Consider the following 27,755-nt stretch of genomic DNA (forward strand, 5'->3'; position numbering starts at 1 on the left):
CCTCTCCCCCTCAGACTCTCCACCTCGCTACAAAACTTCAAACGGGCGCTCAAGACCCACTTCTTCACCAAACCCAGCCGTCTCTCATCCTAAGCCTTCTGTGGAACACGCTCACTGTCTACCCCATCAGTGTCACCCCTGTCTGTGTGCCCCTCCCCTTTAGAATGTAAGCTCTCACGAGCAGGGCCCTCTTCCCTCATGTGCTTTTACGTCTCTTACTTAACCTATCTTCTTTTCAATACTCCCCTTGATGGCACCAAATACCTCAGTGTTCTGCCTCCCTGATACTTATTTCAGTGCTGTTTACTGACGCAACTATGTTTATATTCCCTGTACTTGTCCTATATTGTATTGAACTGTAAGTCACTGTCTTCACGTTTTGCTTATTTGTTTACTCTGTAATTGGGCGCTGTGGATCCCATGCGGCGCCATATAAATAAATGATGATAATAATAATGGACAGTTCCTAAATGAAGACTGAAGTGATGACATCAGAACTGGTGATTATACAGGTATTAGTTACAGGCGTTTATCTGTATATTGCATCACTTGTGTATCATGCTGTAGCCGTGTGTAATTACCTCAGCCAGAGCCTCTGCCTCCAGGGACTTGTGGTCCCCCAGGCTACTGTGCCTTGTCCCCCCGGTCACAGAGCGCAGAGATATCACCTCGTGTAGGCCCTTTCTCTCCGGGTAATTGATGCTTCCAGCGCTTCCGAATGTCGCCATTCTCCGCTTTTCAGGGCTGTCCACCCGGCCCCTGCTCAGCGACAGCTTATGAGGACTACTTGGACAGGCAGCAGCTCGGGGCGGAGTGTCAATGCAGGGACCCAGGGGCCGCGGTGGACTGTGGTTATCCCCCCCACTCCTCCTGCGTGGTATGGCCGCTCCGTCAGATCTTAGCCTAACCCTGGAATAAAGCGATAAAGAGAGAAGGGCTGATGCTCGGCTACTGGTCCTTAGCTATTACCACATACTACACACAGTGCGGGCACATCTGGAAGCCCCCCTTGGTGAGCACCTGTGATAAAGGCGTGTTCTGGGGGAAGTTAATGATAGACGATGAGTGTTGGAGTTGCTCATAGCAACTAATCATGTTCTAGCTATCACTTATCCAGTATTCTACATAATAACTACAATCTGATTGGGTGCTATGGACAACATCTCTGCTTATCCTCTTTATAAAGGTACTGCATGATAAATCCCCCCCCCCCCCCCCCCTGACTTGATGCTGCACCAAGCAATATGCTGAGTCTTTTTAAATGTGCAATCCCTATCTGGCGGAGCCGTCACCGCCCTTACTCACCGAGCCGTCACCACCCCTATCTGACCAAGCTGTCATTGGCCTTATTCACTGAGCTACCATCCCCCCATCTGACCAAGCCGTCATCACCCTTACTCACCCAGCTGTCACCTCCCCTATCTGACCAAGCCATCATCATCCTTACTCACTGATCCGTTACCACCCATATCTGACTTAGCCGTCACCATCCCTATCTAACCAAGCTGTCATCGTCCTTACTCACTGAGCCGTCACCACCCCTATCTAACTTAGCCGTCACAAACCCTATCTGACCAAGCCATCATCCTTACTCACCGAGCCGTTACCACCCCTATCTGACTTAGCCGTCACCATCCCTATCTGACCAAGCTGTCATCGTCCTTACTCACCGAGCCGTCACCACCCCTATCTGACCAAGCCATCATAGTCCTTACTCACGAACAGTTAACATCCTTATCTGACCAAGCCATCACTGTTCCTACTCACCAAGCCGTCACCACCCCTATCTGACCAAGCCGTCATCGTCCTTACTCACGAAGCTGCCACCACCCCTATCTGACCAAGCCGTCATCGTCCTTACTCACCGAGCCATCACCACCCCTATCTGACCAAGCCGTCATCGTCCTTACTCACGAAGCTGCCACCACCCCTATCTGACCAAGCCGTCATCGTCCTTACTCACCGAGCCATCACCACCCCTATCTGACCGAGCCGTCACCATCATCCCTATCTGACCAAGCTGTCATTGCTCTTACTCACCGAGCCCATTATCACTCAAACGTACATTTGTTGTTCTATACCCACGCAACCTACCTACAAGCCTCCATACTGACATTGCTGCCTGCCTGGATCACTTATGTATGTGCAGTATGTACAATGTGACCCTTATCCTGGTGGATCTAACTCCTATGTTCCCATAGATTGTCAGCTACGAGCGGCGCTCTCATACAGCTCTGTCTGTCTGCTAATACCCCGTCTTATTCCATTACTGAGTCTTCCTCTATTACGCAGTACTGCGGAGCATGCTGGCATGTACAGATAAATGTTAGTAACAAATGACACACCTGCCCAACACTCCGGCGAAGCTGTATTCCTGCAAGTGCTCGATGGGCGACTGGATATCATTCTTAGAGGAGGACTTGTCATCCAGTAGGGGCCCGCTGCTGGCCTCGCTGTCTGCTTTCTGACTCAGGCTGTCTGAGAACGCATCGTCGCTATAGTAAGAGAGATCACAACGCCAGCGTCACGGAGGGGTTACAGTGAGGTGCAGGTTGCAGGGTGACGCAGGCTGTTCACAAAGAGACCAGAGTGTTACTACAGAGCAGTGATAATGAATGGGCAGGAGCAACAATCGGTCCTCAGAGCAATGGATTTGCTAGGAGCATGTACTCACAGACAAGAGCAATGGATTTGCTAGGACAGTGGGGGTCATTCCGAGTTGATCGCACGCTGCCGTTTTTCGCAGCGCAGTGATAAGGTCACTACTGCGCATGCGTACGCACCGCAATGCGCAGGCGCATTGTACGGGTACAAAGCGGATCGTTGCTGAGCGATGGATTTAACGAAGAATCCATTCACTCAGCCAATCGCAAGGAGATTGACAGGAAGAAGGCGTTTGTGGGTGGCAACTGACCGTTTCCTGGGAGTGGTTGGAAAAATGCAGGCGAATTCATGCGTGTGCAGGGCGGGTGTCTGACGTCAATTCCGGGACCAGACAGGCTGATGTGATCGCAGCGGCTGAGTAAGTTCTGGGCAACTCAGAAACTGCACAAAATGTTTTTGCAGGCGCTCTTCTACACGGGCATTCGAACACTTGCAAAGCTAAAATACACTCCCCTGTGGGCGGCGACTATGCGTTTGCACGGCTGCTAAAAACAGCTAGCGAGCGATCAACTCAGAATGACCCCCCCATGTACTCACAGACAAGAGCAATGGATTTGCTAGGACCATGTACTTACAGACAAGAGCAATGGATTTGCTAGGGTCATGTACTCACAGACAAGAGCAATGGATTTGCTAGGAGCATGTACTTACAGACAAGAGCAATGGATTTGCTAGGGTCATGTACTCACAGACAAGAGCAATGGATTTGCTAGGAGCATGTACTCACAGACAAGAGCAATGGATTTGCTAGGAGCATGTACTCACAGACAAGAGCAATGGATTTGCTAGGAGCATGTACTCACAGACAAGAGCAATGGATTTGCTAGGAGCATGTACTCACAGACAAGAGCAATGGATTTGCTAGGACCATGTACTCACAGATCTTGGACCACAATGTACTGATGTGGAATTAGGCCATCCACCCCATTGTGACGCCCCTCCCACCAGTCCTCCGAGGCTCGGTGATACAGGAGCAGCGACGCCCCCTTCTTAAAGGACAGTTCCCGGGGTGTGCGCCCCATGTAGTCAAACTTTGCGATGGCTTCAATCTGCTCCACCTCTAGGGGCACAGGAAACAAAGGTGTCTTGTTAGTGATTATAGGGCTCACACGCCACAATAACACACAGATAAAACAGTGTAATGCGACACACGTGGGAAGGGCCTCATTGTTTAGTACGTAAAGCTCAGACTGCATGCTACAATGTGACCACTAGAGGACCTTGTCCATCCCCCACCTTCTCCATCTCCCTCCATCCCCCACCTTCTCCATCTCCCTCCATCCGCCACCTTCTCCATCTCCCACCATCCCCCACCTTCTCCATCTCCCTCCATCCCCCACCTTTTCCATCTCCCTCCATCCCCTACCTTCTCCATCTCCCTCCATCCCCCACCTTCTCCATCTTCCTCCATCCCCCACCTTCTCCATCTCCCTCCATCCCCCACCTTCTCCATCTCCCTCCATCCCCCACCTTCTTCATCTCCCTCCATCCCCTACCTTCTCCATCTCCCTCCATCCCCCAACTTCTCCATCTCCCTCCATCCCCCACCTTCTCCATCTCCCTCCATCCCCCACCTTCTCCATCTCCCTCCATCCGCCACCTTCTCCATCTCCCACCATCCCCCACCTTCTCCATCTCCCTCCATCCCCCACCTTCTCCATCTCCCTCCATCCCCCACCTTCTCCATCTCCCTCCATCCGCCACCTTCTCCATCTCCCACCATCCCCCACCTTCTTCATCTCCCTCCATCCCCTACCTTCTCCATCTCCCTCCATCCCCCACCTTCTCCATCTCCCTCCATCCCCCACCTTCTCCATCTCCCTCCATCCCCCACCTTCTCCATCTCCCACCATCCCCCACCTTCTCCATCTCCCTCCATCCCCCACCTTCTCCATCTCCCTCCATCCCCCACCTTCTCCATCTCCCTCCATCCCCCACCTTCTCCATCTCCCTCCATCCCCCACCTTCTCCATCTCCCTCCATCCCCCACCTTCTCCATCTCCCTCCATCCCCCACCTTCTCCATCTCCCTCCATCCCCTACCTTCTCCATCTCCCTCCATCCGCCACCTTCTCCATCTCCCTCCATCCCCCACCTTCTCCATCTCCCTCCATCCGCCACCTTCTCCATCTCCCTCCATCCCCCACCTTCTCCATCTCCCTCCATCCCCCACCTTCTCCATCTCCCTCCATCCCCCACCTTCTCCATCTCCCTCCATCCCCCACCTTCTCCATCTCCCTCCATCCCCCACCTTCTCCATCTCCCTCCATCCCCCACCTTCTCCATCTCCCTCCATCCCCCACCTTCTCCATCTCCCTCCATCCCCTACCTTCTCCATCTCCCTCCATCCCCCACCTTCTCCATCTCCCTCCATCCCCTACCTTCTCCATCTCCCTCCATCCCCCACCTTCTCCATCTCCCTCCATCCCCCACCTTCTCCATCTCCCTCCATCCCCCACCTTCTCCATCTCCCTCCATCCCCCACCTTCTCCATCTCCCTCCATCCCCCACCTTCTCCATCTCCCTCCATCCCCCACCTTCTCCATCTCCCTCCATCCCCCACCTTCTCCATCTCCCTCCATCCCCCACCTTCTCCATCTCCCTCCATCCCCTACCTTCTCCATCTCCCTCCATCCCCCACCTTCTCCATCTCCCTCCATCCCCCACCTTCTCCATCTCCCTCCATCCCCCACCTTCTCCATCTCCCTCCATCCCCCACCTTCTCCATCTCCCTCCATCCCCTACCTTCTCCATCTCCCTCCATCCCCCACCTTCTCCATCTCCCTCCATCCCCCACCTTCTCCATCTCCCTCCATCCCCCACCTTCTCCATCTCCCTCCATCTCCCACCTTATAGTGGAATCAGGGATACACGCACTACAGGCCGAATACAAACCACACAACAACAAGGGGCTCAGTTACACACAACCCCGGAGTGTGCAGCTTGTACACGGTCTTCACCATCATTAGTTGTGAGGCGGATTACTCACCTTCATCGCTTGTGTGGGGCTCCGTGCCGTTATCATGGTCCACCTCATCAATAGCGCCCGGCTCGCTGTGGGGACTGTCACTGTATTGGAAACACAACGAAGACACAATTCATCTGCTGCAAAACCCACCAATCAGCAGCTCAGGGAGGGTGTGGTATGTTAGGTAGATTAGACTTAGGTCGACAGTGTCTAGGTCGACCACTATTGGTCGACAGTAAGTAGATCGACTTGGTTTCTAGGTCGCCAGGGACTCTAGATAGACATGTACTAGATCGACATGAGAAAAGGTTGACATGAGTTTTTTTTACTTTATTTGGTGTCATTTTCTCTGTACAGTGACTGAGAACCCCAATTAGGGCACCGTGTCCCCTCTCATGGCGAGCGAAGGTTACCGTTCCCAATTGTAGTCCACGTGGATCATAAAGTACGAAAAAGTAAAATGATTTTTTTTTAAAAACTCATGTCGACCTTTTGTCATGTCGACATAGAACATGTCGACCTAGAGTCTCTGTCGACCTAGACACCATGTCGACCTACTTACTGTTGATCTAAAGACCGGATCCCCTCAGGGAAACTAGACCTGATCCCATCTTACACACTATAAAATATATATATGTCTCTACACATAATGTATATGTTATGACATGGGGGGTCAGTGAAATACAGTATAGTGTGGGGGACTGTGTGATATAAGGTGTAGTATGGTGGGCAGTGTAATATAAGGTGTAGTATGGAGGTCGGTGTAATATAAGGTGTAGTATGGTGGTCAGTGTAATATAAGGTGTAGTATGGAGGTCAGTGTAATATAAGGTGTAGTATGGAGGTTAGTGTAATATAAGGTGTAGTATGGAGGATGGTGTAATATAAGGTGTAGTATGGAGGTCAGTGTAATATAAGGTGTAGCATGGAGGTCAGTGTAATATAAGGTGTAGTATGGGGGTCAGTGTAATATAAGGTGTAGTATGGTAGGCAGTGTGATATAAGGTGTAATATACGGGTCGGTGTAATATAAGGTGTAGTATGGAGGTCAGTGTAATATAAGGTGTAGTATGGAGGTCGATGTAATATAAGATGTAGTATGGAGGTCGATGTAATATAAGGTGTAGTATGGAGGACAGTGTAATATAAGGTGTAGTATAGGGGTTGGTGTAATATAAGGTGTAGTATGGAGGTCGGTGTAATATAAGGTGTAGTATGGAGGTCGGTGTAATATAAGGTGTAGTATGGGGGTCAGTGTAATATAAGGTGTAGTATGGTAGGCAGTGTAATATAAGGTGTGGTATGGAGGTCAGTGTAATATAAGGTGTAGTATGGTAGGCAGATGTAAGATGTAATATAGGGGTTGGTGTAATATAAGGTGTAGTATGGGGGTCAGTGTAATATAAGGTGTAGTATGGAGGTCAGTGTAATATAAGGTGTAGTATGGAGGTTGGTGTAATATAAGGTGTAGTATGGGGGTCAGTGTAATATAAGGTGTAGTATGGTAGGCAGTGTGATATAAGGTGTAATATAGGGGTCGGTGTAATATGGTGGGCAGTGTAATATAAGGTGTAGTATGGAGGTCAGTGTAATATAAGGTGTAGTATAGGGGTTGGTGTAATATAAGGTGTAGTATGGAGGTCGATGTAATATAAGGTGTAGTATGGAGGACAGTGTAATATAAGGTGTAATATAGGGGTTGGTGTAATATAAGGTGTAGTATGGGGGTCAGTGTAATATAAGGTGTAGTATGGTAGGCAGTGTGATATAAGGTGTAGTATGGGGGTCGGAGTAATATAAGGTGTAGTATGGTAGGCAGTGTAGTATAAGGTGTAGTATGGAGGTCAGTGTAATATAAGGTGTAATATAGGGGTTGGTGTAATATAAGGTGTAGTATGGAGGTCGGTGTAATATAATGTGTAGTATGGAGGTCAGTGTAATATAAGGTGTAGTATGGAGGTCGGTGTAATATACGGTGTAGTATGGTAGGCAGATATAAGACGTAATATAGGGGTTGATGTAATATAAGGTGTAGTATGGAGGTCAGTGTGATAAGATGTAATATAGGGGTCGGTGTAATATAAGGTGTAGTATGGTAGGCAGTGTAATATAAAGTGCAGTATAGGGGTTGGTGTAATATAAGGTGTAGTATGGTAGGCAGATGTAAGATGTAATATAGGGGTTGGTGTAATATAAGGTGTAGTATGGGGGTCAGTGTAATATAAGGTGTAGTATGGAGGTCAGTGTAATATAAGGTGTAGTATGGAGGTCAGTGTGGTATAAGATGTAATATAGGGGTCAGTGTAATATAAGGTGTAGTATGGTAGGCAGTGTAATATAAGGTGTAGTATGGAGGTCAGTGTAATATAAGTTGTAATATAGGGGTTGGTGTAATATAAGGTGTAGTATGGAGGTAAGTGTAATATAAGGTGTACTATGGTAGGCAGATGTAAGATGTAATATAAGGGTTGGTGTAATATAAGGTGTAGTATGGAGGTCAGTGTAATATAAGGTGTAGTATGGAGGTCAGTGTGGTATAAGATGTAATATAGGGGTCAGTGTAATATAAGGTGTAGTATGGTAGGCAGTGTAATATAAGGTGTAGTATGGAGGTCAGTGTAATATAAGTTGTAATATAGGGGTTGGTGTAATATAAGGTGTAGTATGGAGGTAAGTGTAATATAAGGTGTACTATGGTAGGCAGATGTAAGATGTAATATAGGGGTTGGTGTATTATAAGGTGTAGTATGGAGGTCAGTGTGATATAAGGTGTAGTATGGAGGTCAGTGTGATATAAGGTGTAGAATGGAGGACAGTGTAATATAAGGTATAGTATAGGGGTTGGTGTAATATAAGGTGTAGTATGGAGGTCGTGTAATATAAGGTGTAGTATGGAGGTCAGTGTAATATAAGGCGTAGTATGGTAGGCAGATGTAATATGTAATATAGGGGTTGGTGTAATATAAGGTGTAGTATGGTAGGCAGTGTGATATAAGATGTAATATAGGGGTCGGTGTAATATAAGGTGTAGTATGGTAGGTAGATATAAGATGTAATATAGGGGTTGGTGTAATATAAGGTGTAGTATGGAGGCAGTGTGATATAAGATGTAATATAGGAGTCGGTGTAATAAAAGGTGTAGTATGGTAGGCAGATGTAAGATGTAATATAGGGGTTGGTGTAATATAAGGTGTAGTATGGAGGTCGGTGTAATATAAGGTGTAGTATGGTAGGCAGATGTAAGATGTAATATAGGGGTTGGTGTAATATAAGGTGTAGTATGGAAGTCAGTGTGATATAAGGTGTAATATAGGGGTTGGTGTAATATAAGGTGTAGTATGGAGGTCAGTGTAATATAATGTGTAATATGGAGGTCAGTGTAATATAAGATGTAGTATGAAGGTCAGTGTAATATAAGGTGTAGTATGGTAGGCAGATGTAAGATGTAATATAAGGGTTGGTGTAATATAAGGTGTAGTATGGAGGTCGGTGTAATGGGGGTGATTCCGAGTTGTTCGCTCGCTAGCTGCTTTTAGCAGCATTGCACACGCTAAGCCGCCGCCTACTGGGAGTGTATCTTAGCATAGCAGAATTGCGAACGAAAGATTCGCTAATTTTCTCGTAACGATTACCCCGCAGTTTCTGAGTAGCTTCAGACTTACTCTGCCATTGCGACCAGCTCAGTTCTTTTCGTTCCTGGTTTGACGTCACAAACTCACCCAGCGTTCGCCCAGACACTCCCCCGTTTCTCCAGCCACTCCCGCGTTTTTCCCTGGCACGCCTGCGTTTTTCCGCAAACGCCGTGAAAACGCTGATTATCCACCCAGAAACACCCACTTCCTGTCAATCACACTCCGATCACTTCAACGATGAAAATTGTTTGTTGTGCCGTGAGTAAATCTACTAAGTTTTCAGCTAAAATACTTAGCGCATGCGCACTGTGTACCATGCGCATTTTCGCATTAATCGCTCCGTTGCGAAAATCGGCAACGAGCGAACAACTCGGAATGACCCCCAATATACGGTGTAGTATGGTAGTCAGATATAAGACGTAATATAGGGGTAATAAGACGTAATAAGGTGTAGTATGGAGGTCAGTGTAATATAAGGTGTAGTATGGAGGTCAGTGTAATATAAGGTATAGTATGGAGGTCAGTGTAATATAAGGTGTAGTATGGAGGTCAGTGTAATATAAGGTGTAGTATGGTAGGCAGTTGTAAGGTGTAATATAGGGGTTGGTGTAATATAAGGTGTAGTACGGAGGTCAGTGTAATATAAGGTGTTGTATGGTAGGCAGATGTAAGATGTAATATAGGGGTTGGTGTAATATAAGGTGTAGTATGGAGGTCAGTGTAATATAAGGTGTAGTATGGAGGTCAGTGTAATAATAAGAATTTACTTACCGATAATTCTATTTCTCGGAGTCCGTAGTGGATGCTGGGGTTCCTGAAAGGACCATGGGGAATAGCGGCTCCGCAGGAGACAGGGCACAAAAAGTAAAGCTTTAGGATCAGGTGGTGTGCACTGGCTCCTCCCCCTATGACCCTCCTCCAAGCCTCAGTTAGGTACTGTGCCCGGACGAGCGTACACAATAAGGAAGGATTTATGAATCCCGGGTAAGACTCATACCAGCCACACCAATCACACTGTACAACCTGTGATCTGAACCCAGTTAACAGTATGATAACAGCGGAGCCTCTGAAAAGATGGCTCACAACAATAATAACCCGATTTTTGTAACTATGTACAAGTAATGCAGATAATCCGCACTTGGGATGGGCGCCCAGCATCCACTACGGACTCCGAGAAATAGAATTATCGGTAAGTAAATTCTTATTTTCTCTATCGTCCTAGTGGATGCTGGGGTTCCTGAAAGGACCATGGGGATAATACCAAAGCTCCCAAACGGGCGGGAGAGTGCGGATGACTCTGCAGCACCGAATGAGAGAACTCCAGGTCCTCCTTAGCCAGGGTATCAAATTTGTAGGATTTTACAAACGTGTTTGCCCCTGACTAAATAGCCGCTCGGCAAAGTTGTAAAGCCGAGACCCCTCGGGCAGCCGCCCAAGATGAGCCCACCTTCCTTGTGGAATGGGCATTTACATATTTTGGCTGTGGCAGGCCTGCCACAGAATGTGCAAGCTGAATTGTATTACACATCCAACTAGCAATAGTCTGCTTAGAAGCAAGAGCACCCAGTTTTTTTTTTGGGTGCATACAGGATAACAGCAAGTCAGTTTTCCTGACTCCAGCCGTCCTGGAAACATATTTTCAGGGCCGTGACAACATCTAGCAACTTGGAGTCCTCCAAGTCCCTAGTAGGTGCAAGGCACCACAATAAGCTGGTTCAGGTGAAACACTGACACCACCTTAGGGAGAGAACTGGGGACGAGTCCGCAGCTCTGCCCTGTCCGAATGGACAAACAGATATGGCTTTTTTGAGAAAAAAACCACCAATTTGACACTCGCCTGGTCCAGGCCAGGGCCAAGAGCATGGTCACTTTTCATGTGAGATGCTTCAAATCCACAGATTTGACTGGTTTTAAACCAATGTGTTTTGAGGAATCCCAGAACTACGTTGAGATCCCACAGTGCCACTGGAGGCACAAAAGGGGGTTGTATATGCAATACTCCCTTGACAAACTTCTGGACTTCAGGAACTGAAGCCAATTCTTTCTGGAAGAAAAATCGACAGGGCCGAAATTTGAACCTTAATGGACCCCAATTTGAGGCCCATAGACACTCCTGTTTGCAAGAAATGCAGGAATCGACCGAGTTGAAATTTCTTCGTGGGGCCTTCCTGGCCTCACACCACGCAACATATTTTCGCCACATGTGGTGATAATGTTGTGCGGTCACCTCCTTTCTGGCTTTGACCAGGGTATGAATGACCTCTTCCTGAATGCCTTTTCCCTTAGGATCCGGCGTTCCACCGCCATGCCGTCAAACGCAGCTGCGGTAAGTCTTGGAACAGACATGGTACTTGTTGAAACAAGTCCCTTCTTAGCGGCAGAGACCATAAGTCCTCTGTGAGCATCTCTTGAAGTTCCAGGTACCAAGTCCTTCTTGGCCAATCCGGAGCCATGAGTATAGTTCTTACTCCTCTACGTCTTATAATTCTCAGTACCTTAGGTATGAAAAGCAGAGGATGGAACACATACACCGACTGGTACACCCACGGTGTTACCAGAACGTCCACAGCTATTGCCTGAGGGTCTCTTAACCTGGCGCAATACCTGTCCCGTTTTTTGTTCAGACGGGACGCCATCATGTCCACCTTTGGTAATTCCCAACGGTTTACAATTATGTGGAAAACTTCCCCATGAAGTTCCCACTCTGCCGGGTGGAGGTCGTGCCTACTGGGGAAGTCTGCTTCCCAGTTTCCATTCCCGGAATGAAACACTGCTGACAGTGCTATCACATGATTTTCCGCCCAGCGAAAAGTCCTTGCAGTTTTTGCCACTGCCCTCCTGCTTCTTGTGCCGCCCTGTCTATTTACGTGGGCGACTGCCGTGATGTTTTATCCCACTGGATCAATACCGGCTGACCTTGAAGCAGAGGTCTTGCTAAGCTTAGAGCATTATAAATTTACCCTTAGCTATATTTATGTGGAGAAAAATCTCCAGACTTGATCACACTCCCTGGAAATTTTTTCCTTGTGTGACTGCTCCCCAGCCTCTCGGGCTGGCCTCCGTGGTCACCAACATCCAAAACTGAATGCCGAATCTGCGGCCCTCTAGAAGATGAGCACTCTGTAACCACCACAGGAGAGACACCCTTGTCCTTGGATATAGGGTTATCCGCTGATGCATCTGAAGATGCGATCCGGACCATTTGTCCAGCAGATCCCACTGAAAAGTTCTTGCATGAAATCTGCCGACTGGAATTGCTTCGAAGGAAGTCACCATTTTTTTTACCATGGCCCTTGTGCAATGATGCACTGATTTTAGGAGGTTCCTGACTACCTCGGATAACTCCCTGGCTTTCTCTTCCGGGAGAAACACCTTTTTCTGGACTGTGTCCAGAATCATCCCTAAGCACAGGAGACTTGTTGTCGGGATCAGCTGCGATTTTGGAATATTTAGAATCCACCCCTGCTGTTGTAACAGTATCCGAGATAGTGCTACTCCGACCTCCAACTGTTCCCTGGACTTTGCCCTTATCAGGAGATCGTCCAAGTAAGGGATAATTAAGACGCCTTTTCTTCGAAGAAGAACCATCATTTCGGCCATTACCTTGGTAAAGACCCGGGGTGCCGTAGACAATCCAAACGGCAGCGTCAGAAACTGATAGTGACAGTTCTGTACCACGAACCTGAGGTACCCTTAGTGATAAGGGCAAATTTGGGACATGGAGGTAAGCATCCCTGATGTCTCGGGACACCAGATAGTCCCCTTCTTCCCGGTTCGTTATCACTGCTCTGAGTGACTCCATCTTGATTTGAACCTTTGTAAGTGTTCAAAAATTTTTTTTTTTTTAGATTTAGAATAGGTCTCACCTAGCCTTCTGGCTTCAGTACCACAATATAGTGTGGAATAATACCCCTTTTCTTGTTGTAGGAGGGGTAATTTAATTATCACCTGCTGGGAATACAGCTCGTGAATTTTTTCCCATACTGCCTCCTTGTCGGAGGGAGACCTTGGTAAAGCAGACTTCAGGAGCCTGCGCAGGGGAAACGTCTCGACATTCCAAACTGTACCCCTGGAATACTACTTGTAGGATCCAGGGGTCCTGTACGGTCTCAGCGTCATGCTGAGAGCTTGTCAGAAGCGGTGGAACGCTTCTGTTCCTGGGAATGGGCTGCCTGCTGCAGTCTTCTTCCCTTTCCTCTATCCCTGGGCAGATATGACTCTTATAGGGACGAAAGGACTGAAGCTGAAAAGACGGTGTCTTTTTCTGCAGAGATGTGACTTAGGGTAAAAACGGTGGATTTTCCAGCAGTTGCCCTGGCCACCAGGTCCGATGGACCGACCCCAAATAACTCCTCTTCCTTTATACGGCAATACACCTTTGTGCCGTTTGGAATCTGCATCACCTGACCACTGTCGTGTCCATAAACATCTTCTGGCAGATATGGACATCGCACTTACTCTTGATGCCAGAGTGCAAATATCCCTCTGTGCATCTCGCATATATAGAAATACATCCTTTAAATGCTCTATAGTCAATAAAATACTGTCCCTGTCAAGGGTATCAATATTTTTAGTCAGGGAATCCGACCAAGCCACCCCAGCTCTGCACATCCAGGCTGAGGCGATCGCTGGTCGCAGTATAACACCAGTATGTGTGTATATACTTTTTATGATATTTTTCCAGCCTCCTGTCAGCTGGCTCCTTGAGGACGGCCCTATCTATAGACGGTACCGCCACTTGTTCTGATAAGCGTGTGAGCGCCTTATCCACCCTAAGGGGTGTTTCCCAACGCGCCCTAACTTCTGGCGGGAAAGGGTATACCGCCCATATTTTCTATCGGGGGGAACCCACGCATCATCACACACTTCATTTAATTTATCTGATTCAGGAAAAACTACGGTAGTTTTTTCACATCCCACATAATACCCTCTTTTGTGGTACTTGTAGTATCAGAAATATGTAACACCTCCTTCATTGCCCTTAACGTGTGGCCCTAATAAGGAATACGTTTGTTTATTCACCGTCGACACTGGATTCAGTGTCCGTGTCTGTGTCGACCGACTAAAGTAAACGGGCGTTTTAAAACCCCTGACGGTGTTTCTGAGACGTCTGGACCGGTACTAATTGTTTGTCGGCCGTCTCATGTCGTCAACCGACCTTGCAGCGTGTTGACATTATCACGTAATTCCCTAAATAAGCCATCCATTCCGGTGTCGACTCCCTAGAGAGTGACATCACCATTACAGGCAATTGCTCCGCCTCCTCACCAACATCGTCCTCATACATGTCGACACACACGTACCGACACACAGCACACACACAGGGAATGCTCTGATAGAGGACAGGACCCACTAGCCCTTTGGAGAGACAGAGGGAGAGTTTGCCAGCACACACCAAAAACGCTATAATTATATAGGGACAACCTTATATAAGTGTTTTCCCTTATAGCATCTTTTATATATTTCTAACGCCAAATTAGTGCCCCCCCTCTCTGTTTTAACCCTGTTTCTGTAGTGCAGTGCAGGGGAGAGCCTGGGAGCCTTCCCTCCAGCCTTTCTGTGAGGGAAAATGGCGCTGTGTGCTGAGGAGATAGGCCCCGCCCCTTTTTCGGCGGCCTCGTCTCCCGCTCTTAACGGATTCTGGCAGGGGTTAAATATCTCCATATAGCCCCCGGAGGCTATATGTGAGGTATTTTTAGCCAAAAAAGGTTTTCATTTGCCTCCCAGGGCGCCCCCCTCCCAGCGCCCTGCACCCTCAGTGACTGCCGTGTGAAGTGTGCTGAGAGGAAAATGGCGCACAGATGCAGTGCTGTGCGCTACCTTAAGAAGACTGAGGAGTCTTCTGCCGCCGATTCTGGACCTCTTCTCGTTTCAGCATCTGCAAGGGGGCCGGCGGCGAGGCTCCGGTGACCATCCAGGCTGTACCTGTGATCGTCCCTCTGGAGCTAATGTCCAGTAGCCAAGAAGCCAATCCATCCTGCACGCAGGTGAGTTCACTTCTTCTCCCCTAAGTCCCTCGTTGCAGTGATCCTGTTGCCAGCAGGACTCACTGTAAAATAAAAAACCTAAGCTAAACTTTTCTAAGCAGCTCTTTAGGAGAGCCACCTAGATTGCACCCTTCTCGGCCGGGCACAAAAATCTAACTGAGGCTTGGAGGAGGGTCATAGGGGGAGGAGCCAGTGCACACCACCTGATCCTAAAGCTTTACTTTTTGTGCCCTGTCTCCTGCGGAGCCGCTATTCCCCATGGTCCTTTCAGGAACCCCAGCATCCACTAGGACGATAGAGAAATAAGGTGTAGTATGGTAGGCAGATGTAAGATGTAATATAAGGGTTGGTGTAATATAAGGTGTAGTATGGAGGTCGGTGTAATATACGGTGTAGCATGGTAGGCAGATGTAAGACGTAATATAGGGGTTGGTGTAATATAAGGTGTAGTACGGAGGTCAGTGTAATATAATGTGTAATAAAGAGGTCAGTGTAATATAAGGTGTAGTATGGAGGTCAGTGTAATATAAGGTGTAGTATGGTAGGCAGTTGTAAGTTGTAATATAGGGGTTGGTGTAATATAAGGTGTAGTATGGAGGTCAGTGTAATATAAGGTGTAGTATGGTAGGCAGATGTAAGATGTAATATAGGGGTTGGTGTAATATAAGGTGTAGTATGGAGGTCAGTGTAATATAAGGTGTAGTATGGAGGTTGGTGTAATATAAGGTGTAGTATGGAGGTCAGTGTAATATAAGGTGTAGTATGGTAGGCAGATGTAAGATGTAATATAGGGGTCAGTGTAATATAAGGTGTAGTATGGAGGTTGGTGTAATATAAGGTGTAGTATGGAGGTCAGTGTAATATAAGGTGTAGTATGGAGGTCAATGTAATATAAGGTGTAGTATGGTAGGCAGATGTAAGATGTAATATAGGGTTGGTGTAATATAAGGTGTAGTATGGAGGTCAGTGTAATATAATGTGTAATATGGAGGTCAGTGTAATATAAGGTGTAGTATGGTAGGCAGTGTGATATAAGATGTAATATAGGGGTTGGTGTAATATAAGGTGTAGTATAGGGGTTGGTGTAATATAAGGTGTAGTATAGGGGTTGGTGTAATATAAGGTGTAGTATGGAGGTCAGTGTAATATAAGGTGTAGTATGGATGTCAGTGTAATATAAGGTGTAGTATGGTAGACAGTGTGATATAAGATGTAATATAGGGGTTGGTGTATATAAGGTGTAGTATGGAGGTCAGTGTAATATAAGGTGTAGTATGGAGGTCAGTGTAATATAAGGTGTAGTATGGTAGGCAGTTGTAAGGTGTAATATAGGGGTTGGTGTAATATAAGGTCTAGTATGGAGGTCAGTGTAATATAAGGTGTAGTATGGAGGTCAGTGTAATATAAGGTGTAGTATGGTAGGTAGATGTAAGGTGTAATATAGGGGTTGGTGTAATATAAGGTGTAGTATGGAGGTCAGTGTAATATAAGGTGTAGTATGGAGGTCAGTGTAATATAAGGTGTAGTATGGAGGTCAGTGTAATATAAGGTGTAGTATGGAGGTCAGTGTAATATAAGGTGTAGTATGGTAGGCAGATGTAAGGTGTAATATAGGGGTTGGTGTAATATAAGGTGTAGTATGGAGGTCAGTGTAATATAAGGTGTAGTATGGAGGTCAGTGTAATATAAGGTGTAGTATGGTAGGCAGATGTAAGGTGTAATATAGGGGTTGGTGTAATATAAGGTGTAGTATGGAGGTCAGTGTAATATAAGGTGTAGTATGGAGGTCAGTGTAATATAAGGTGTAGTATGGCGGTCAGTGTAATATAAGGTGTAGTATGGAGGTCAGTGTAATATAAGGTGTAGTATGGTAGGCAGATGTAAGGTGTAATATAGGGGTTGGTGTAATATAAGGTGTAGTATGGAGGTCAGTGTAATATAAGGTGTAGTATGGTAGGCAGATGTAAGGTGTAATATAGGGGTTGGTGTAATATAAGGTGTAGTATGGAGGTCAGTGTAATATAAGGTGTAGTATGGAGGTCAGTGTAATATAAGGTGTAGTATGGAGGTCAGTGTAATATAAGGTGTAGTACGGTAGGCAGATGTAAGGTGTAATATAAGGTGTAGTATGGAGGTTGGTGTAATATAAGGTGTAGTATGGTAGGCAGATGTAAGGTGTAATATAAGGTGTAGTATGGAGGTTGGTGTAATATAAGGTGTAGTATGGTAGGCAGATGTAAGGTGTAATATAGGGGTTGGTGTAATATAAGGTGTAGTATGGAGGTTGGTGTAATATAAGGTGTAGTCTGGAGGTCAGTGTAATATAAGGTGTAGTATGGGGGTCAGTGTGATATAAGATGTAATATAGGGGTTGGTGTAATATAAGGTGTAGTGTGGTAGGCAGTGTGATATAAGGTGTAATATAGGGGTTGTTGTAATATAAGGTGTAGTATAAGGACTATATTTACCAGTACTCCTCACCCCCGGTCATGCACTTCTCATACACCGGCCCCTCCAGCTCCCGGTGAGTAGGGAAGATTGATTCGTGGTCAACGATGATGCTTTTGATGACCTCATTGACGTGCGCCTGGCAGGCCACCGGATCCTGACCATCTGGGATTGGCATTAGTGTTGGTCCGAAGCAGATAGCCAAGTTATATGGGTCCATCATGTTCTCATCGCTGTACTGGGACATGCTGGAATATTGCATTGTATACGTTACTGACAGATACACATAATTATCAGCTATTTCCATAGAAGAGTAAGAGCAGCTACACAGGAATTATTACAGCATTGTGTAGCCGTGTGTGAGAAGCGGAGAGTAAACGTGGCAGCTACACAGACATTATTACAGCATTGTGTAGCCGTGTGTGAGAAGCGGAGAGTAAACGTGGCAGCTCCACAGACATTATTACAGCATTGTGTAGCCGTGTGTGAGAAGGGGAGAGTAAAACGTGGCAGCTACACAGAAATTATTACAGCACTGTGTGTAGCCGTGTGGCTGGGTATGAGAAGGGGGGAGTAAAACGTGGCAGCGACACAGGAATTATTACAGCATTGTGTAGCCGTGTGTGAGAAGCGGAGAGTAAACGTGACAGCTCCACAGACATTATTACAGCATTGTGTAGCCGTGTGTGAGAAGGGGAGAGTAAAACGTGGCAGCTACACAGAAAATAGGATTTTGGTACTTACCAGGTAAATCCTTTTCTTTGAATCCATAGGGGGCACTGGAGTACTCTTGGGATATGGACGGCTTCCGCAGGAAACAGGGCACTGAATATTTAAATTTAGAACTCTCCACCCCTCCATATCCCCGAGTACCTCAGTGTTTTTTACTGAGCCGAACAGGAACTATAGAGGTTGACAATGGAGAATTACATATAACATAACGGACAACAACAAAGTTGACACATAACGTTACTGACAACTAAATAGTTGACACCATAACCGATAGAACCTTATAATTTGAACCAGTCGGTGAAAATGTGTTACCATAAGATCCCCTGAGCTTAATACAAACCAGGTAAAACTGCTCTGGGTGGGCGTCCAGTGCCCCCTATGGATTCAAAGAAAAGGATTTACCTGGTAAGTACCAAAATCCTATTTTCTTTTTCATCCACTAGGGGTCACTAGAGTACTCTTGGGACGTACCAAAGCTTCCCCCGTGGGCGGGAGAGCTGTTTGACACCTGTAACACTAGGCGGCCAAAGCTAGATGCTGATGCCGCAAACGTATCAAACTTGTAAAAGCGCACAAACGTGTGCACTGAAGACCATGTAGCCGCACGGCAAAGCTGCGTCGTAGAAGCTCCCCGACCAGCTGGCCATGAAGTTCCCACAGAACCTGTGGGATGAGCTATTACTGATGTAGGCGACTGTAACCTAGCCTTAAGGTAAGCCTGACGTATAGTCAGTTTTATCCATCTGGATAAGGTCTGCTGAGAACAAACAACGTATCCGTATTACGAACTGTAGACGTTCGGGACACAAACGCGTAATGCGCGTACCACATTCAGAGTTCCAGAATGTGCTGTCAACACAGGAACTACTATTGGTTGATTGATGTGAAAAGATGACACTACCTTTGGTAAGAAAGCGGGATTCGTCCGACGTTCCGCTCTGTCATCAAGAAACACCAAATACGGTGGCTTGCATGACAAGGCACCCAAATCTGAAACACGCCTTGCCGAAGCTAAGGCTAGAAGAAAAATTGTTTTCCAAGTGAGAAACTTTATATCCACTTGCTGTAAGGGTTCAAAATATGAAGACTGTAATAAATGTAAAACCAGATTCAAGTCCCATGGCGCTGTAGGTGGAATGACTGGAGGCTGTACTTTGAGGACACCTTGTAGAAAAGCGTGTACCGACGGCAATAGAGCTAGTCGTCTTTGAAAATAAATTGACAACGCAGATACCTGCACCTTTAGTGTAGATAAACGCAGTCCTCCATCTAACCCCGTCTGCAAAAATAACAAAAGACGGGATAACTTGAAAGATGATATCGGAAAACTTCCGAGCTTCACACCAACCTATATAGGCACGCCAAATTCTGTAATAATGAGCTGCCGTAACCGGCTTCCTACCTCGTAACATGGTTGGTATAACCGATACTGTAATGCCCTCTCTTCTTAAGAGGGCGGTCTCAACAGCCACCCCGTCAAACGCAGCCGCGCTAAATCGGGGTAAAAGAACGGACCCTGTTGTAACAGGTCTGGACGTAGTAGGAGCGGGCAAGGATCGTCTGCGAGTAGTCCGCGGAGATCCGAGAACCAAGCTCTCCGAGACCAATGAGGCATCACTAGTATGACTGTGACAGACTCTCTTTTGATCCGTTTTAGCAACTGAGAGAGCAGCGGAAAACGGTGGAAACAGATACACGAGGCTGTACGGCCACGCGATTGTGAGAACATCCACCGCCACTGCCCTTGGATCTCTCGTTCTGGACACATACTGGGGCGTTTGTAATTGTGGCGAGGTGCCATCAGGTCCACCTGAGGGTAACCCCACCTGTGGACCAACATGTGAAACACCTCTGGATTTAATGCCCAGTCTCCTGGATGAAAATCCCGACGGTTGAGATCATCCGCCTCGCAGTTGTCCACTCCAGGAAAGAACCCAGTCGACAATATCACCTGGTGGTATTCTGGACAATTGAGGATTCGAGCTACTTCCCGCATTGCCATGCGGCTTCTCGTTCCTCCCTGGTTGTTGATGTATGCGACTGCCGTCGCGTTGTCTGACTGCACTTGGACAGTCTGAGAGCGAAGCATGTAGTGCATTGTAAATTGCACGGAGTTCCAGGACATTTATAGACAGCAATCTGTCGTGATCCGCCTAGAGACTCTGTCGCTGACCATTTTAAACTACAACTCCCCAACTTCTGAGACTCTCGCCCAGAGTAGAGACACCGTCGCCCCTGGCGACAACCTCACCCTGTGGGGAATCTGCCTATGCGAGGGCGACCACTGCTGTTGAAATGGACGCAAGTGAAAACCTCCGAACTGAAGCGATTCGAAAGCCACCACCATTGTTCCTAATAGGCGAATACACAAATGTACCGATAGTGTGCGTGGCTTGAGCACTAATTGTACCAGATGGCGTATAATCTGTACTTTCTGGTGTAGTAGGTAAATTCTTTGATTTACCGTATTTGGAATCATACCTAGGAATTGAAGTCGTTGAGACGGAATTAGATGCGATTTCTTGAAGTTGACACTGCAACCGTGGTGTACGTTAGCAGCGCAAGTAGGAGGAGCATCTGTTGAGACGGAGCTCTTATGAGCAGATCGTCTAAGTATGGAACGATTGTCACTGCCAGGGATCTGAGATGAGCTATCATCACAAACATCACTTTGGTGAATACCCGAGGCGCTGACGAGAGGCCAAACGGTAGAGCCTGAAACTGTTAATGGTTGTGGCGTATTGTAAAACGCAAGAACCTCTGATGAGGTGACCAAACCGGAATGTGTAAGTACGCATCCTGGAGATCAAGCGCAATCATGCAATCTTGTGGCTCCAAATCTGCAAATACTGACCGCAGAAATTCCATCTTCAATCTGTAGTAAGTGACTTACTGATTGAGACTGTGACGGAGCCCTCCGGCTTCGGTACCACAAACAGACGGGAATAATAACCCTGACCTTGTTGGTGTACCAGGCCTGGAATTAAAAACTGCTGAATCCAGCAGAGACTGAATGGCAACCTGCCAAAACGCCTTCTTGTCGTCCGACAGAGGCAGTCCTGTCTTGAAAAAACGCAGTGGCGGGAGACAGCTTTCTTTTAACACTAAATAGCGGATACATCCATCAGTGGATGTCTGGAATCCCGGCAAATGTAACGTCTGAAGACGCGCTCCCACAATTGGAAATCCGAAATGGCCTGGGAACCCGTCAAGCCACTGGCTTGTTGGTGACTTTAGCGCCCTGGCGTTACAAGGCGTGGCTGTACCACAGCCTTGACAGGACTGAAGTCTAAAGGATTTGAACGCCGGACCAGAGTATTTCCGTCTTGGTACCGGTGGAGGCAATGGCAGGAAACTAGACTGTCCCCCCCCCCCCTCCCCCCCCGCCTTGGCCTGAGAAATGCATTTGTCAATTTTAGGACCAAACAACTTCTGGCCACCGTATTCTTTTGACCTCTGACTCCGCTTGCGAAGAACGCAGCCAGAGAACTTGTCGTGCTGTAACTAGCGACGATGAAAGGTGAGAAGCGAGCTAACAGCCGGCAGCAGAAGCTGTACATAGCTACTTAGCAGCTTCTCAAATTTGATTAACGATAAGTATAACGTGATCGTCATTGTTTCCATACAAAGAGCGCCTTAGTGACCCAAATGTATCTTACGTCTGAAGGGTCTTTATAAGGTTTGACACAGACGAATCCACCAATGGCGGATTCTCCAATGTAGATGTCACTGTGTGGAAACGGGTAAATAGACTTAAATCTGTGAGGTATAGAACGGGTTATTCGCTTATTTCTACTAACATCTTAGTAAGATATCCTAAATAAGCCCATTGGAGATCTCTGTCGTTTAGTAAATACGACTGATTATATGTTAGAGGCTCCTTAGTCTCTGTAAACTTCAGAGACTGACGCACTGGTCATTATCAATGTCTGGGCTGTCAAAAACCGCACTATCTGACTGCTGGTCTAATGTGCCCTCCTCACCCTTATTTAACGCCGTGAGGTTTGGCATAGAATTGTCAGACTGCAACATAGCAGAAACAGTTAAATTATAAGACCAATTAAATTAATACCCTGTTACCCAAAGTGAAGTTGGACTTTTGCAACGGCTGAGACTCCTCCGTTAAATTTGGCGGTCTTCTCCGAGACTCGGATCTTGCCGCTCGTGTCGAACGGTGGCCAATTCTAATTGCAACCCAGCCATTACATTTGCGTAACATAGGAATGAAACCGGGTTCCGGAGTGGAAACCTACAAAACATACGGAACATGTGGTAGATTCATGTACAGACATTGCAGTAAAACTTCCTTTTTAGTCTTTGCTGGTGCCGTACTCATTATGCAGACAGACAATCCAATAAACAAAGACAGACACTTGCACGACTGAGTAAAAGTGTTACTTAAGGTGTGTAATATACATATATATATGGCCGAAGTGCATTCACATGGCCAGCCTATATAAAACCTGAAGCAAAAATTCCCACTAACACCCCTGCGCCTCCGGTGGAGTAGAGATGTAGGACAGGAACGTTCTGGAATTAGAAACAGGAAGAAAACAGGAAGCATGGTTAAAATGGCCCCCATGCCATGCTTACACTGATAATCACAGATACATGCCTCCAGTGTTAATATAGGCTCAATAGTCTATTATACAGTGATAATCACAGGCAGGTTACAATACATGCCTCCTGACTGCAGTTTAATATAGGCTCTCTATTAATACCACCTATAGATATGGCAGCCTGTCATACAGGCTATTCTTCCCCTTTAGATTTTCCCCCTTGCAGCCGCGCTGTAATTAGCCATGTCCCCCCCCCCCCCTTCCCCCTGTACTCCCTGTAGCGCTGTGTCTCAGCTCGGAGCGTTGCCGGGAAGCTCATTGCAGGGAGGCGAGGGACACTTATTGCAGAGCAGCGGAGGTCGGCTGGCCGGAGCGGTGCGTAGCGGCTTCCGGCGTCGCTAGCCGAGCTGCGGCGGTTCCCCTCTCAGCGCTGGCATCTTGCAATACAGCGCTGACGGAGCGTCTGGGGCGGCCAAACGGAGCGGCTGGGGCGGCCGGACGGAGCGGCTGGGGCGGCCGGACGGAGCGGCTGGGGCGGGCGGGCTGTATGAGCGGCGGGTGCGGGCGGCATTACAACACGGACCCCACACAGCGGGGCGGCAGCCTGCGCTGACCGCCCCGTTCCCCCCAGCATACCTTGTTGTAGGGAGGGCTGCGACGGGGCTTCTATCTGTAAGCTCCGTCCAGCTTTTCAGTTCATGGCTGCGACGGGGCTTCTATCTGTAAGCTCCGTCCAGCTTTTGCAGTAGGCAGTGGGCTGCGTGTGGCTGTGAGGGTGCTCTTTGTGAGGACCGACACGCCATGCTCTCCGTGCAGCGGCACTATCCCGGACCCATGTTTTTACAGAAACTGGGAAGGGATGTGCTAAGTGCAAAAGGAAAAAGGAAAAATGTAAAAGTAAAAATGAAAAATCAATAAGATATTCAACTAAGTGTGGGAACTCCACACAAGCCTTGTTAGTGCTGTGAGCACAGAAAAAACACTGGGGTACTCGGGGATATGGAGGGGTGGAGAGTTCTAAATTTAAATATTCAGTGCCCTGTTTCCTGCGGAAGCCGTCCATATCCCAAGAGTACTCCAGTGACCCCTAGTGAATGAAACAGAAATTATTACAGCATTGTGTGTAGCCGTTTATCTGGGTGTGAGAAGGGGAGAGTAAAACATGGCAGCTACACAGGAATAATTACAGCACTGTGTGTAGCCGTGTGGCTGGGTGTGAGAAGGGGGGAGTAAAATGTGGCAGCTACACAGGAATTATTACAGCATTGTGTAGCCGTGTGTGAGAAGGGGAGAGTTAAACGTGGCAGCTACACAGGAATTATTACAGCATTGTGTAGCCATGTGGCTGGGTGAGAGAAGGGGAGAGTAAAACGTGGCAGCTACACAGGAATTATTACAGCATTGTGTAGCCGTGTGTGAGAAGGGGAGAGTAAAACGTGGCAGCTACACAGGAATTATTACAGTTTTGTGTAGCCGTGTATCTGGGTGTGAGAAGGGGAGAGTAAAACGTGGCAGCTACACAGGAATTATTACAGCATTGTGTAGCCATGTGGCTGGGTGTGAGAAGGGGAGAGTAAAACGTGGCAGCTACACAGGAATTATTACAGCATTGTGTAGCCGTGTGTGTGAGGGGGAGAGTAAAACGTGGCAGCCACACAGGAATTATTACAGCATTGTGTAGCCATGTGGCTGAGTGTGAGAAGGGGAGAGTAAAACGTGGCAGCTACACAGGAATTATTACAGCATTGTGTAGCCGTGTGTGAGAAGGGGAGAGTAAAACGTGGCAGCTACACAGGAATTATTACAGTTTTGTGTAGCCGTGTATCTGGGTGTGAGAAGGGGAGAGTAAAACGTGGCAGCTACACAGGAATTATTACAGCACTGTGTGTAGCCGTGTGTGAGAAGGGGAGAGTAAGCATGGCAGCTACACAGGAATTATTACAGCATTGTGTGTAGCCGTGTGGCTGGGTGTGAGAAGGGGAGAGTAAAACGTGGCAGCTACACAGGAATTATTACAGCATTGTGTGTAGCCGTGTGGCTGGGTGTGGGAAGGGGAGGGTAAAACGTGGCAGCTACACAGGAATTATTATAGCAATGTGTGTAGCCGTGTGGCTGGGTGTGAGAAGGGGAGAGTAAAATGTGGCAACTACACAGAAATTATTACAGCATTGTGTGTAGCCATGTGTGAGAAGGGGAGAGTAAAACGTGGTAGCTGCAGAGGAATTATTACAGCACTGTGTGTGGCTGGGTGTGAGAAGGGGAGAGTAAAACGTGGCAGCTACACAGGAATTATTACAGCTTTGTGTAGTCGTGTATCTGGGTGTGAGAAGGGGAGAGTAAAACGTGGCAGCTACACAGGAATTATTACAGCACTGTGTGTAGCCGTGTGGCTGGGTGTGAAAAGGGGAGAGCAAAACGTGGCAGCTACACAGGAATTATTACAGCACTGTGTGTAGCCGTGTGGCTGAGTGTGAGAAGGGGAGAGTAAAACGTGGCAGCTACACAGGAATTATTACAGTTTTGTGTAGCCGTGTATCTGGGTGTGAGAAGGGGAGAGTAAAACGTGGCAGCTACACAGGAATTATTACAGCACTGTGTGTAGCCGTGTGTGAGAAGGGGAGAGTAAGCATGGCAGCTACACAGGAATTATTACAGCATTGTGTGTAGCCGTGTGGCTGGGTGTGAGAAGGGGAGAGTAAAACGTGGCAGCTACACAGGAATTATTACAGCATTGTGTGTAGCCGTGTGGCTGGGTGTGGGAAGGGGAGGGTAAAACGTGGCAGCTACACAGGAATTATTATAGCAATGTGTGTAGCCGTGTGGCTGGGTGTGAGAAGGGGAGAGTAAAATGTGGCAACTACACAGAAATTATTACAGCATTGTGTGTAGCCATGTGTGAGAAGGGGAGAGTAAAACGTGGTAGCTGCAGAGGAATTATTACAGCACTGTGTGTGGCTGGGTGTGAGAAGGGGAGAGTAAAACGTGGCAGCTACACAGGAATTATTACAGCTTTGTGTAGTCGTGTATCTGGGTGTGAGAAGGGGAGAGTAAAACGTGGCAGCTACACAGGAATTATTACAGCACTGTGTGTAGCCGTGTGGCTGGGTGTGAAAAGGGGAGAGCAAAACGTGGCAGCTACACAGGAATTATTACAGCACTGTGTGTAGCCGTGTGGCTGGGTGTGAGAAGGGGAGAGTAAAACGTGGCAGCTACACAGGAATTATTACAGCATTGTGTAGCCGTGCGTGAGAAGGGGAGAGTAAAACGTGGCAGCTACACAGGAATAATTACAGCACTGTGTGTAGCCGTGTGGCTGGGTGTGAGAAGGGGAGAGTAAAAGGTGGCAGCTACACAGGAATTATTACAACATTGTGTAGCCGTGCGTGAGAAGGGGAGAGTAAAACGTGGCAGCTACACAGGAATAATTACAGCACTGTGTGTAGCCGTGTGGCTGGGAAGGGAACAACACAAAATTTTCTCTCCGGCCTCTCCAATTGATAATAGAATTATCTGCAGATCAGTTTTGTGACCCGACGTCCACTTGGGGAGAAATAAACATAATAGATAGAGAGGAACAGCACCAGGTCCTCTAGATTCATCTTCCTATTATTTACTATATACGGCCTTGTGGCAAACAATCACGCCAGGCTTTCCAGGAACCCCAGTTTCCCAAGAGAGAGCATTATATTCAGCTCTCTAATTTTACTCCTGGGCCGTCTGCATCCGAGCCTCACTGGGAGACAGCACGGCACGCTGAGGACACGCCCCCTCCCCCCTTTACAAGTACAATGCGGCAATGATATCTGTGAGCGATAAGACAAATGTGAATAACCGCATCTGATTGTCAGCAGCAAGGGAATATAAATGTAGCAAGTCTTAGTTCCGTTGTGCTTCGTACACACTCTCAGTCACACACAATATACATCACATTAATCAGCGCAGTCTCCTTGTGCAGCCTAGTCACACTGCATTGCAACTAAGACGCATATTTGGCAAAAGAGAAAAGGACGCCCACGTTAGCAGAGTTGCACGGGACCTGGCGGCTCACTCACCCCAGGCAACTCGCACTGCATGGCGTATTGAGGCTGGATGTATGAGTACGCATCTGTAAAACTGCAATAAAGACTACTCCATCGGCTACAGCCTTGTTGGATCCATTAATTCAATAGTATATGTTTCAACCATCGCCTGAAGCACTAGGTCTGCACAATGCAGGCAGAAGCGGCTCCCTGAGCTGGTGGGAGTGGTAAGTACATGTATCATAGAGTTTGAGGCCCATCGTAGCAGATAGTCAGTTCATTTGCATGATCCAGCCACAGGCAGAGAGAACTGGCAGCTTTACAACTGAGATCATTTCATTTAAAGTGCTCCTTGTCCAAACCCAGGTTTAAAGACTCACTGGTTAAGGAAAGCGAAGAGATATCTCATGACCACCAGGACGGCTCGGGACAAAGTGATGAGGATCTGACGGATGTGATGGACCCTCTCTGCGGAGTTCTCTATCTCTGGAATAACGGAGAAAGGTGTTAGCAGGTGCCAGTACATGGGTGGTCATTCCGAATTGATCGCTCGCTAGCAGTTTTTAGCAGCCGTGCAAACGCTATGCCGCCTCCCACTGGGCGTGTATTTTAGCTTAGCAGAAGTGCGAACGAAAGGATCGCAGAGCGGCTACAAAATAATTTTGTGTAGTTTCAGAGTAGCTTCAGACCTACTCAGCGCTTGCGATCACTTCAGACTATTCAATTCCTGTTTTGACGTAACAAACA

General features: G+C 47.4%; 1 protein-coding gene across 2 annotated transcripts in view; it reads right to left on the reverse strand.

The window, feature by feature from the left end:
• The window catches only part of SRGAP3 (SLIT-ROBO Rho GTPase activating protein 3), a 181,179-nt gene that overhangs the window by 15,594 nt on the left and 137,830 nt on the right, over positions 1-27,755 (reverse strand). For both annotated transcript variants that reach the window (XM_063941265.1, XM_063941266.1), the window contains exons 16-21: positions 27,389-27,494; positions 17,719-17,946; positions 5,653-5,732; positions 3,544-3,724; positions 2,346-2,495; positions 582-909 (exon numbers count right to left, since the gene is read on the reverse strand). In XM_063941265.1, the coding sequence (XP_063797335.1) occupies positions 582-909; positions 2,346-2,495; positions 3,544-3,724; positions 5,653-5,732; positions 17,719-17,946; positions 27,389-27,494 (1,073 nt within the window). The remainder of the gene's footprint in view (positions 1-581; positions 910-2,345; positions 2,496-3,543; positions 3,725-5,652; positions 5,733-17,718; positions 17,947-27,388; positions 27,495-27,755) is intronic.

Source organism: Pseudophryne corroboree, chromosome 9 (genome assembly GCF_028390025.1).
Source record: "Pseudophryne corroboree isolate aPseCor3 chromosome 9, aPseCor3.hap2, whole genome shotgun sequence".
Taxonomy (NCBI): Eukaryota; Metazoa; Chordata; class Amphibia; order Anura; family Myobatrachidae; genus Pseudophryne; species Pseudophryne corroboree.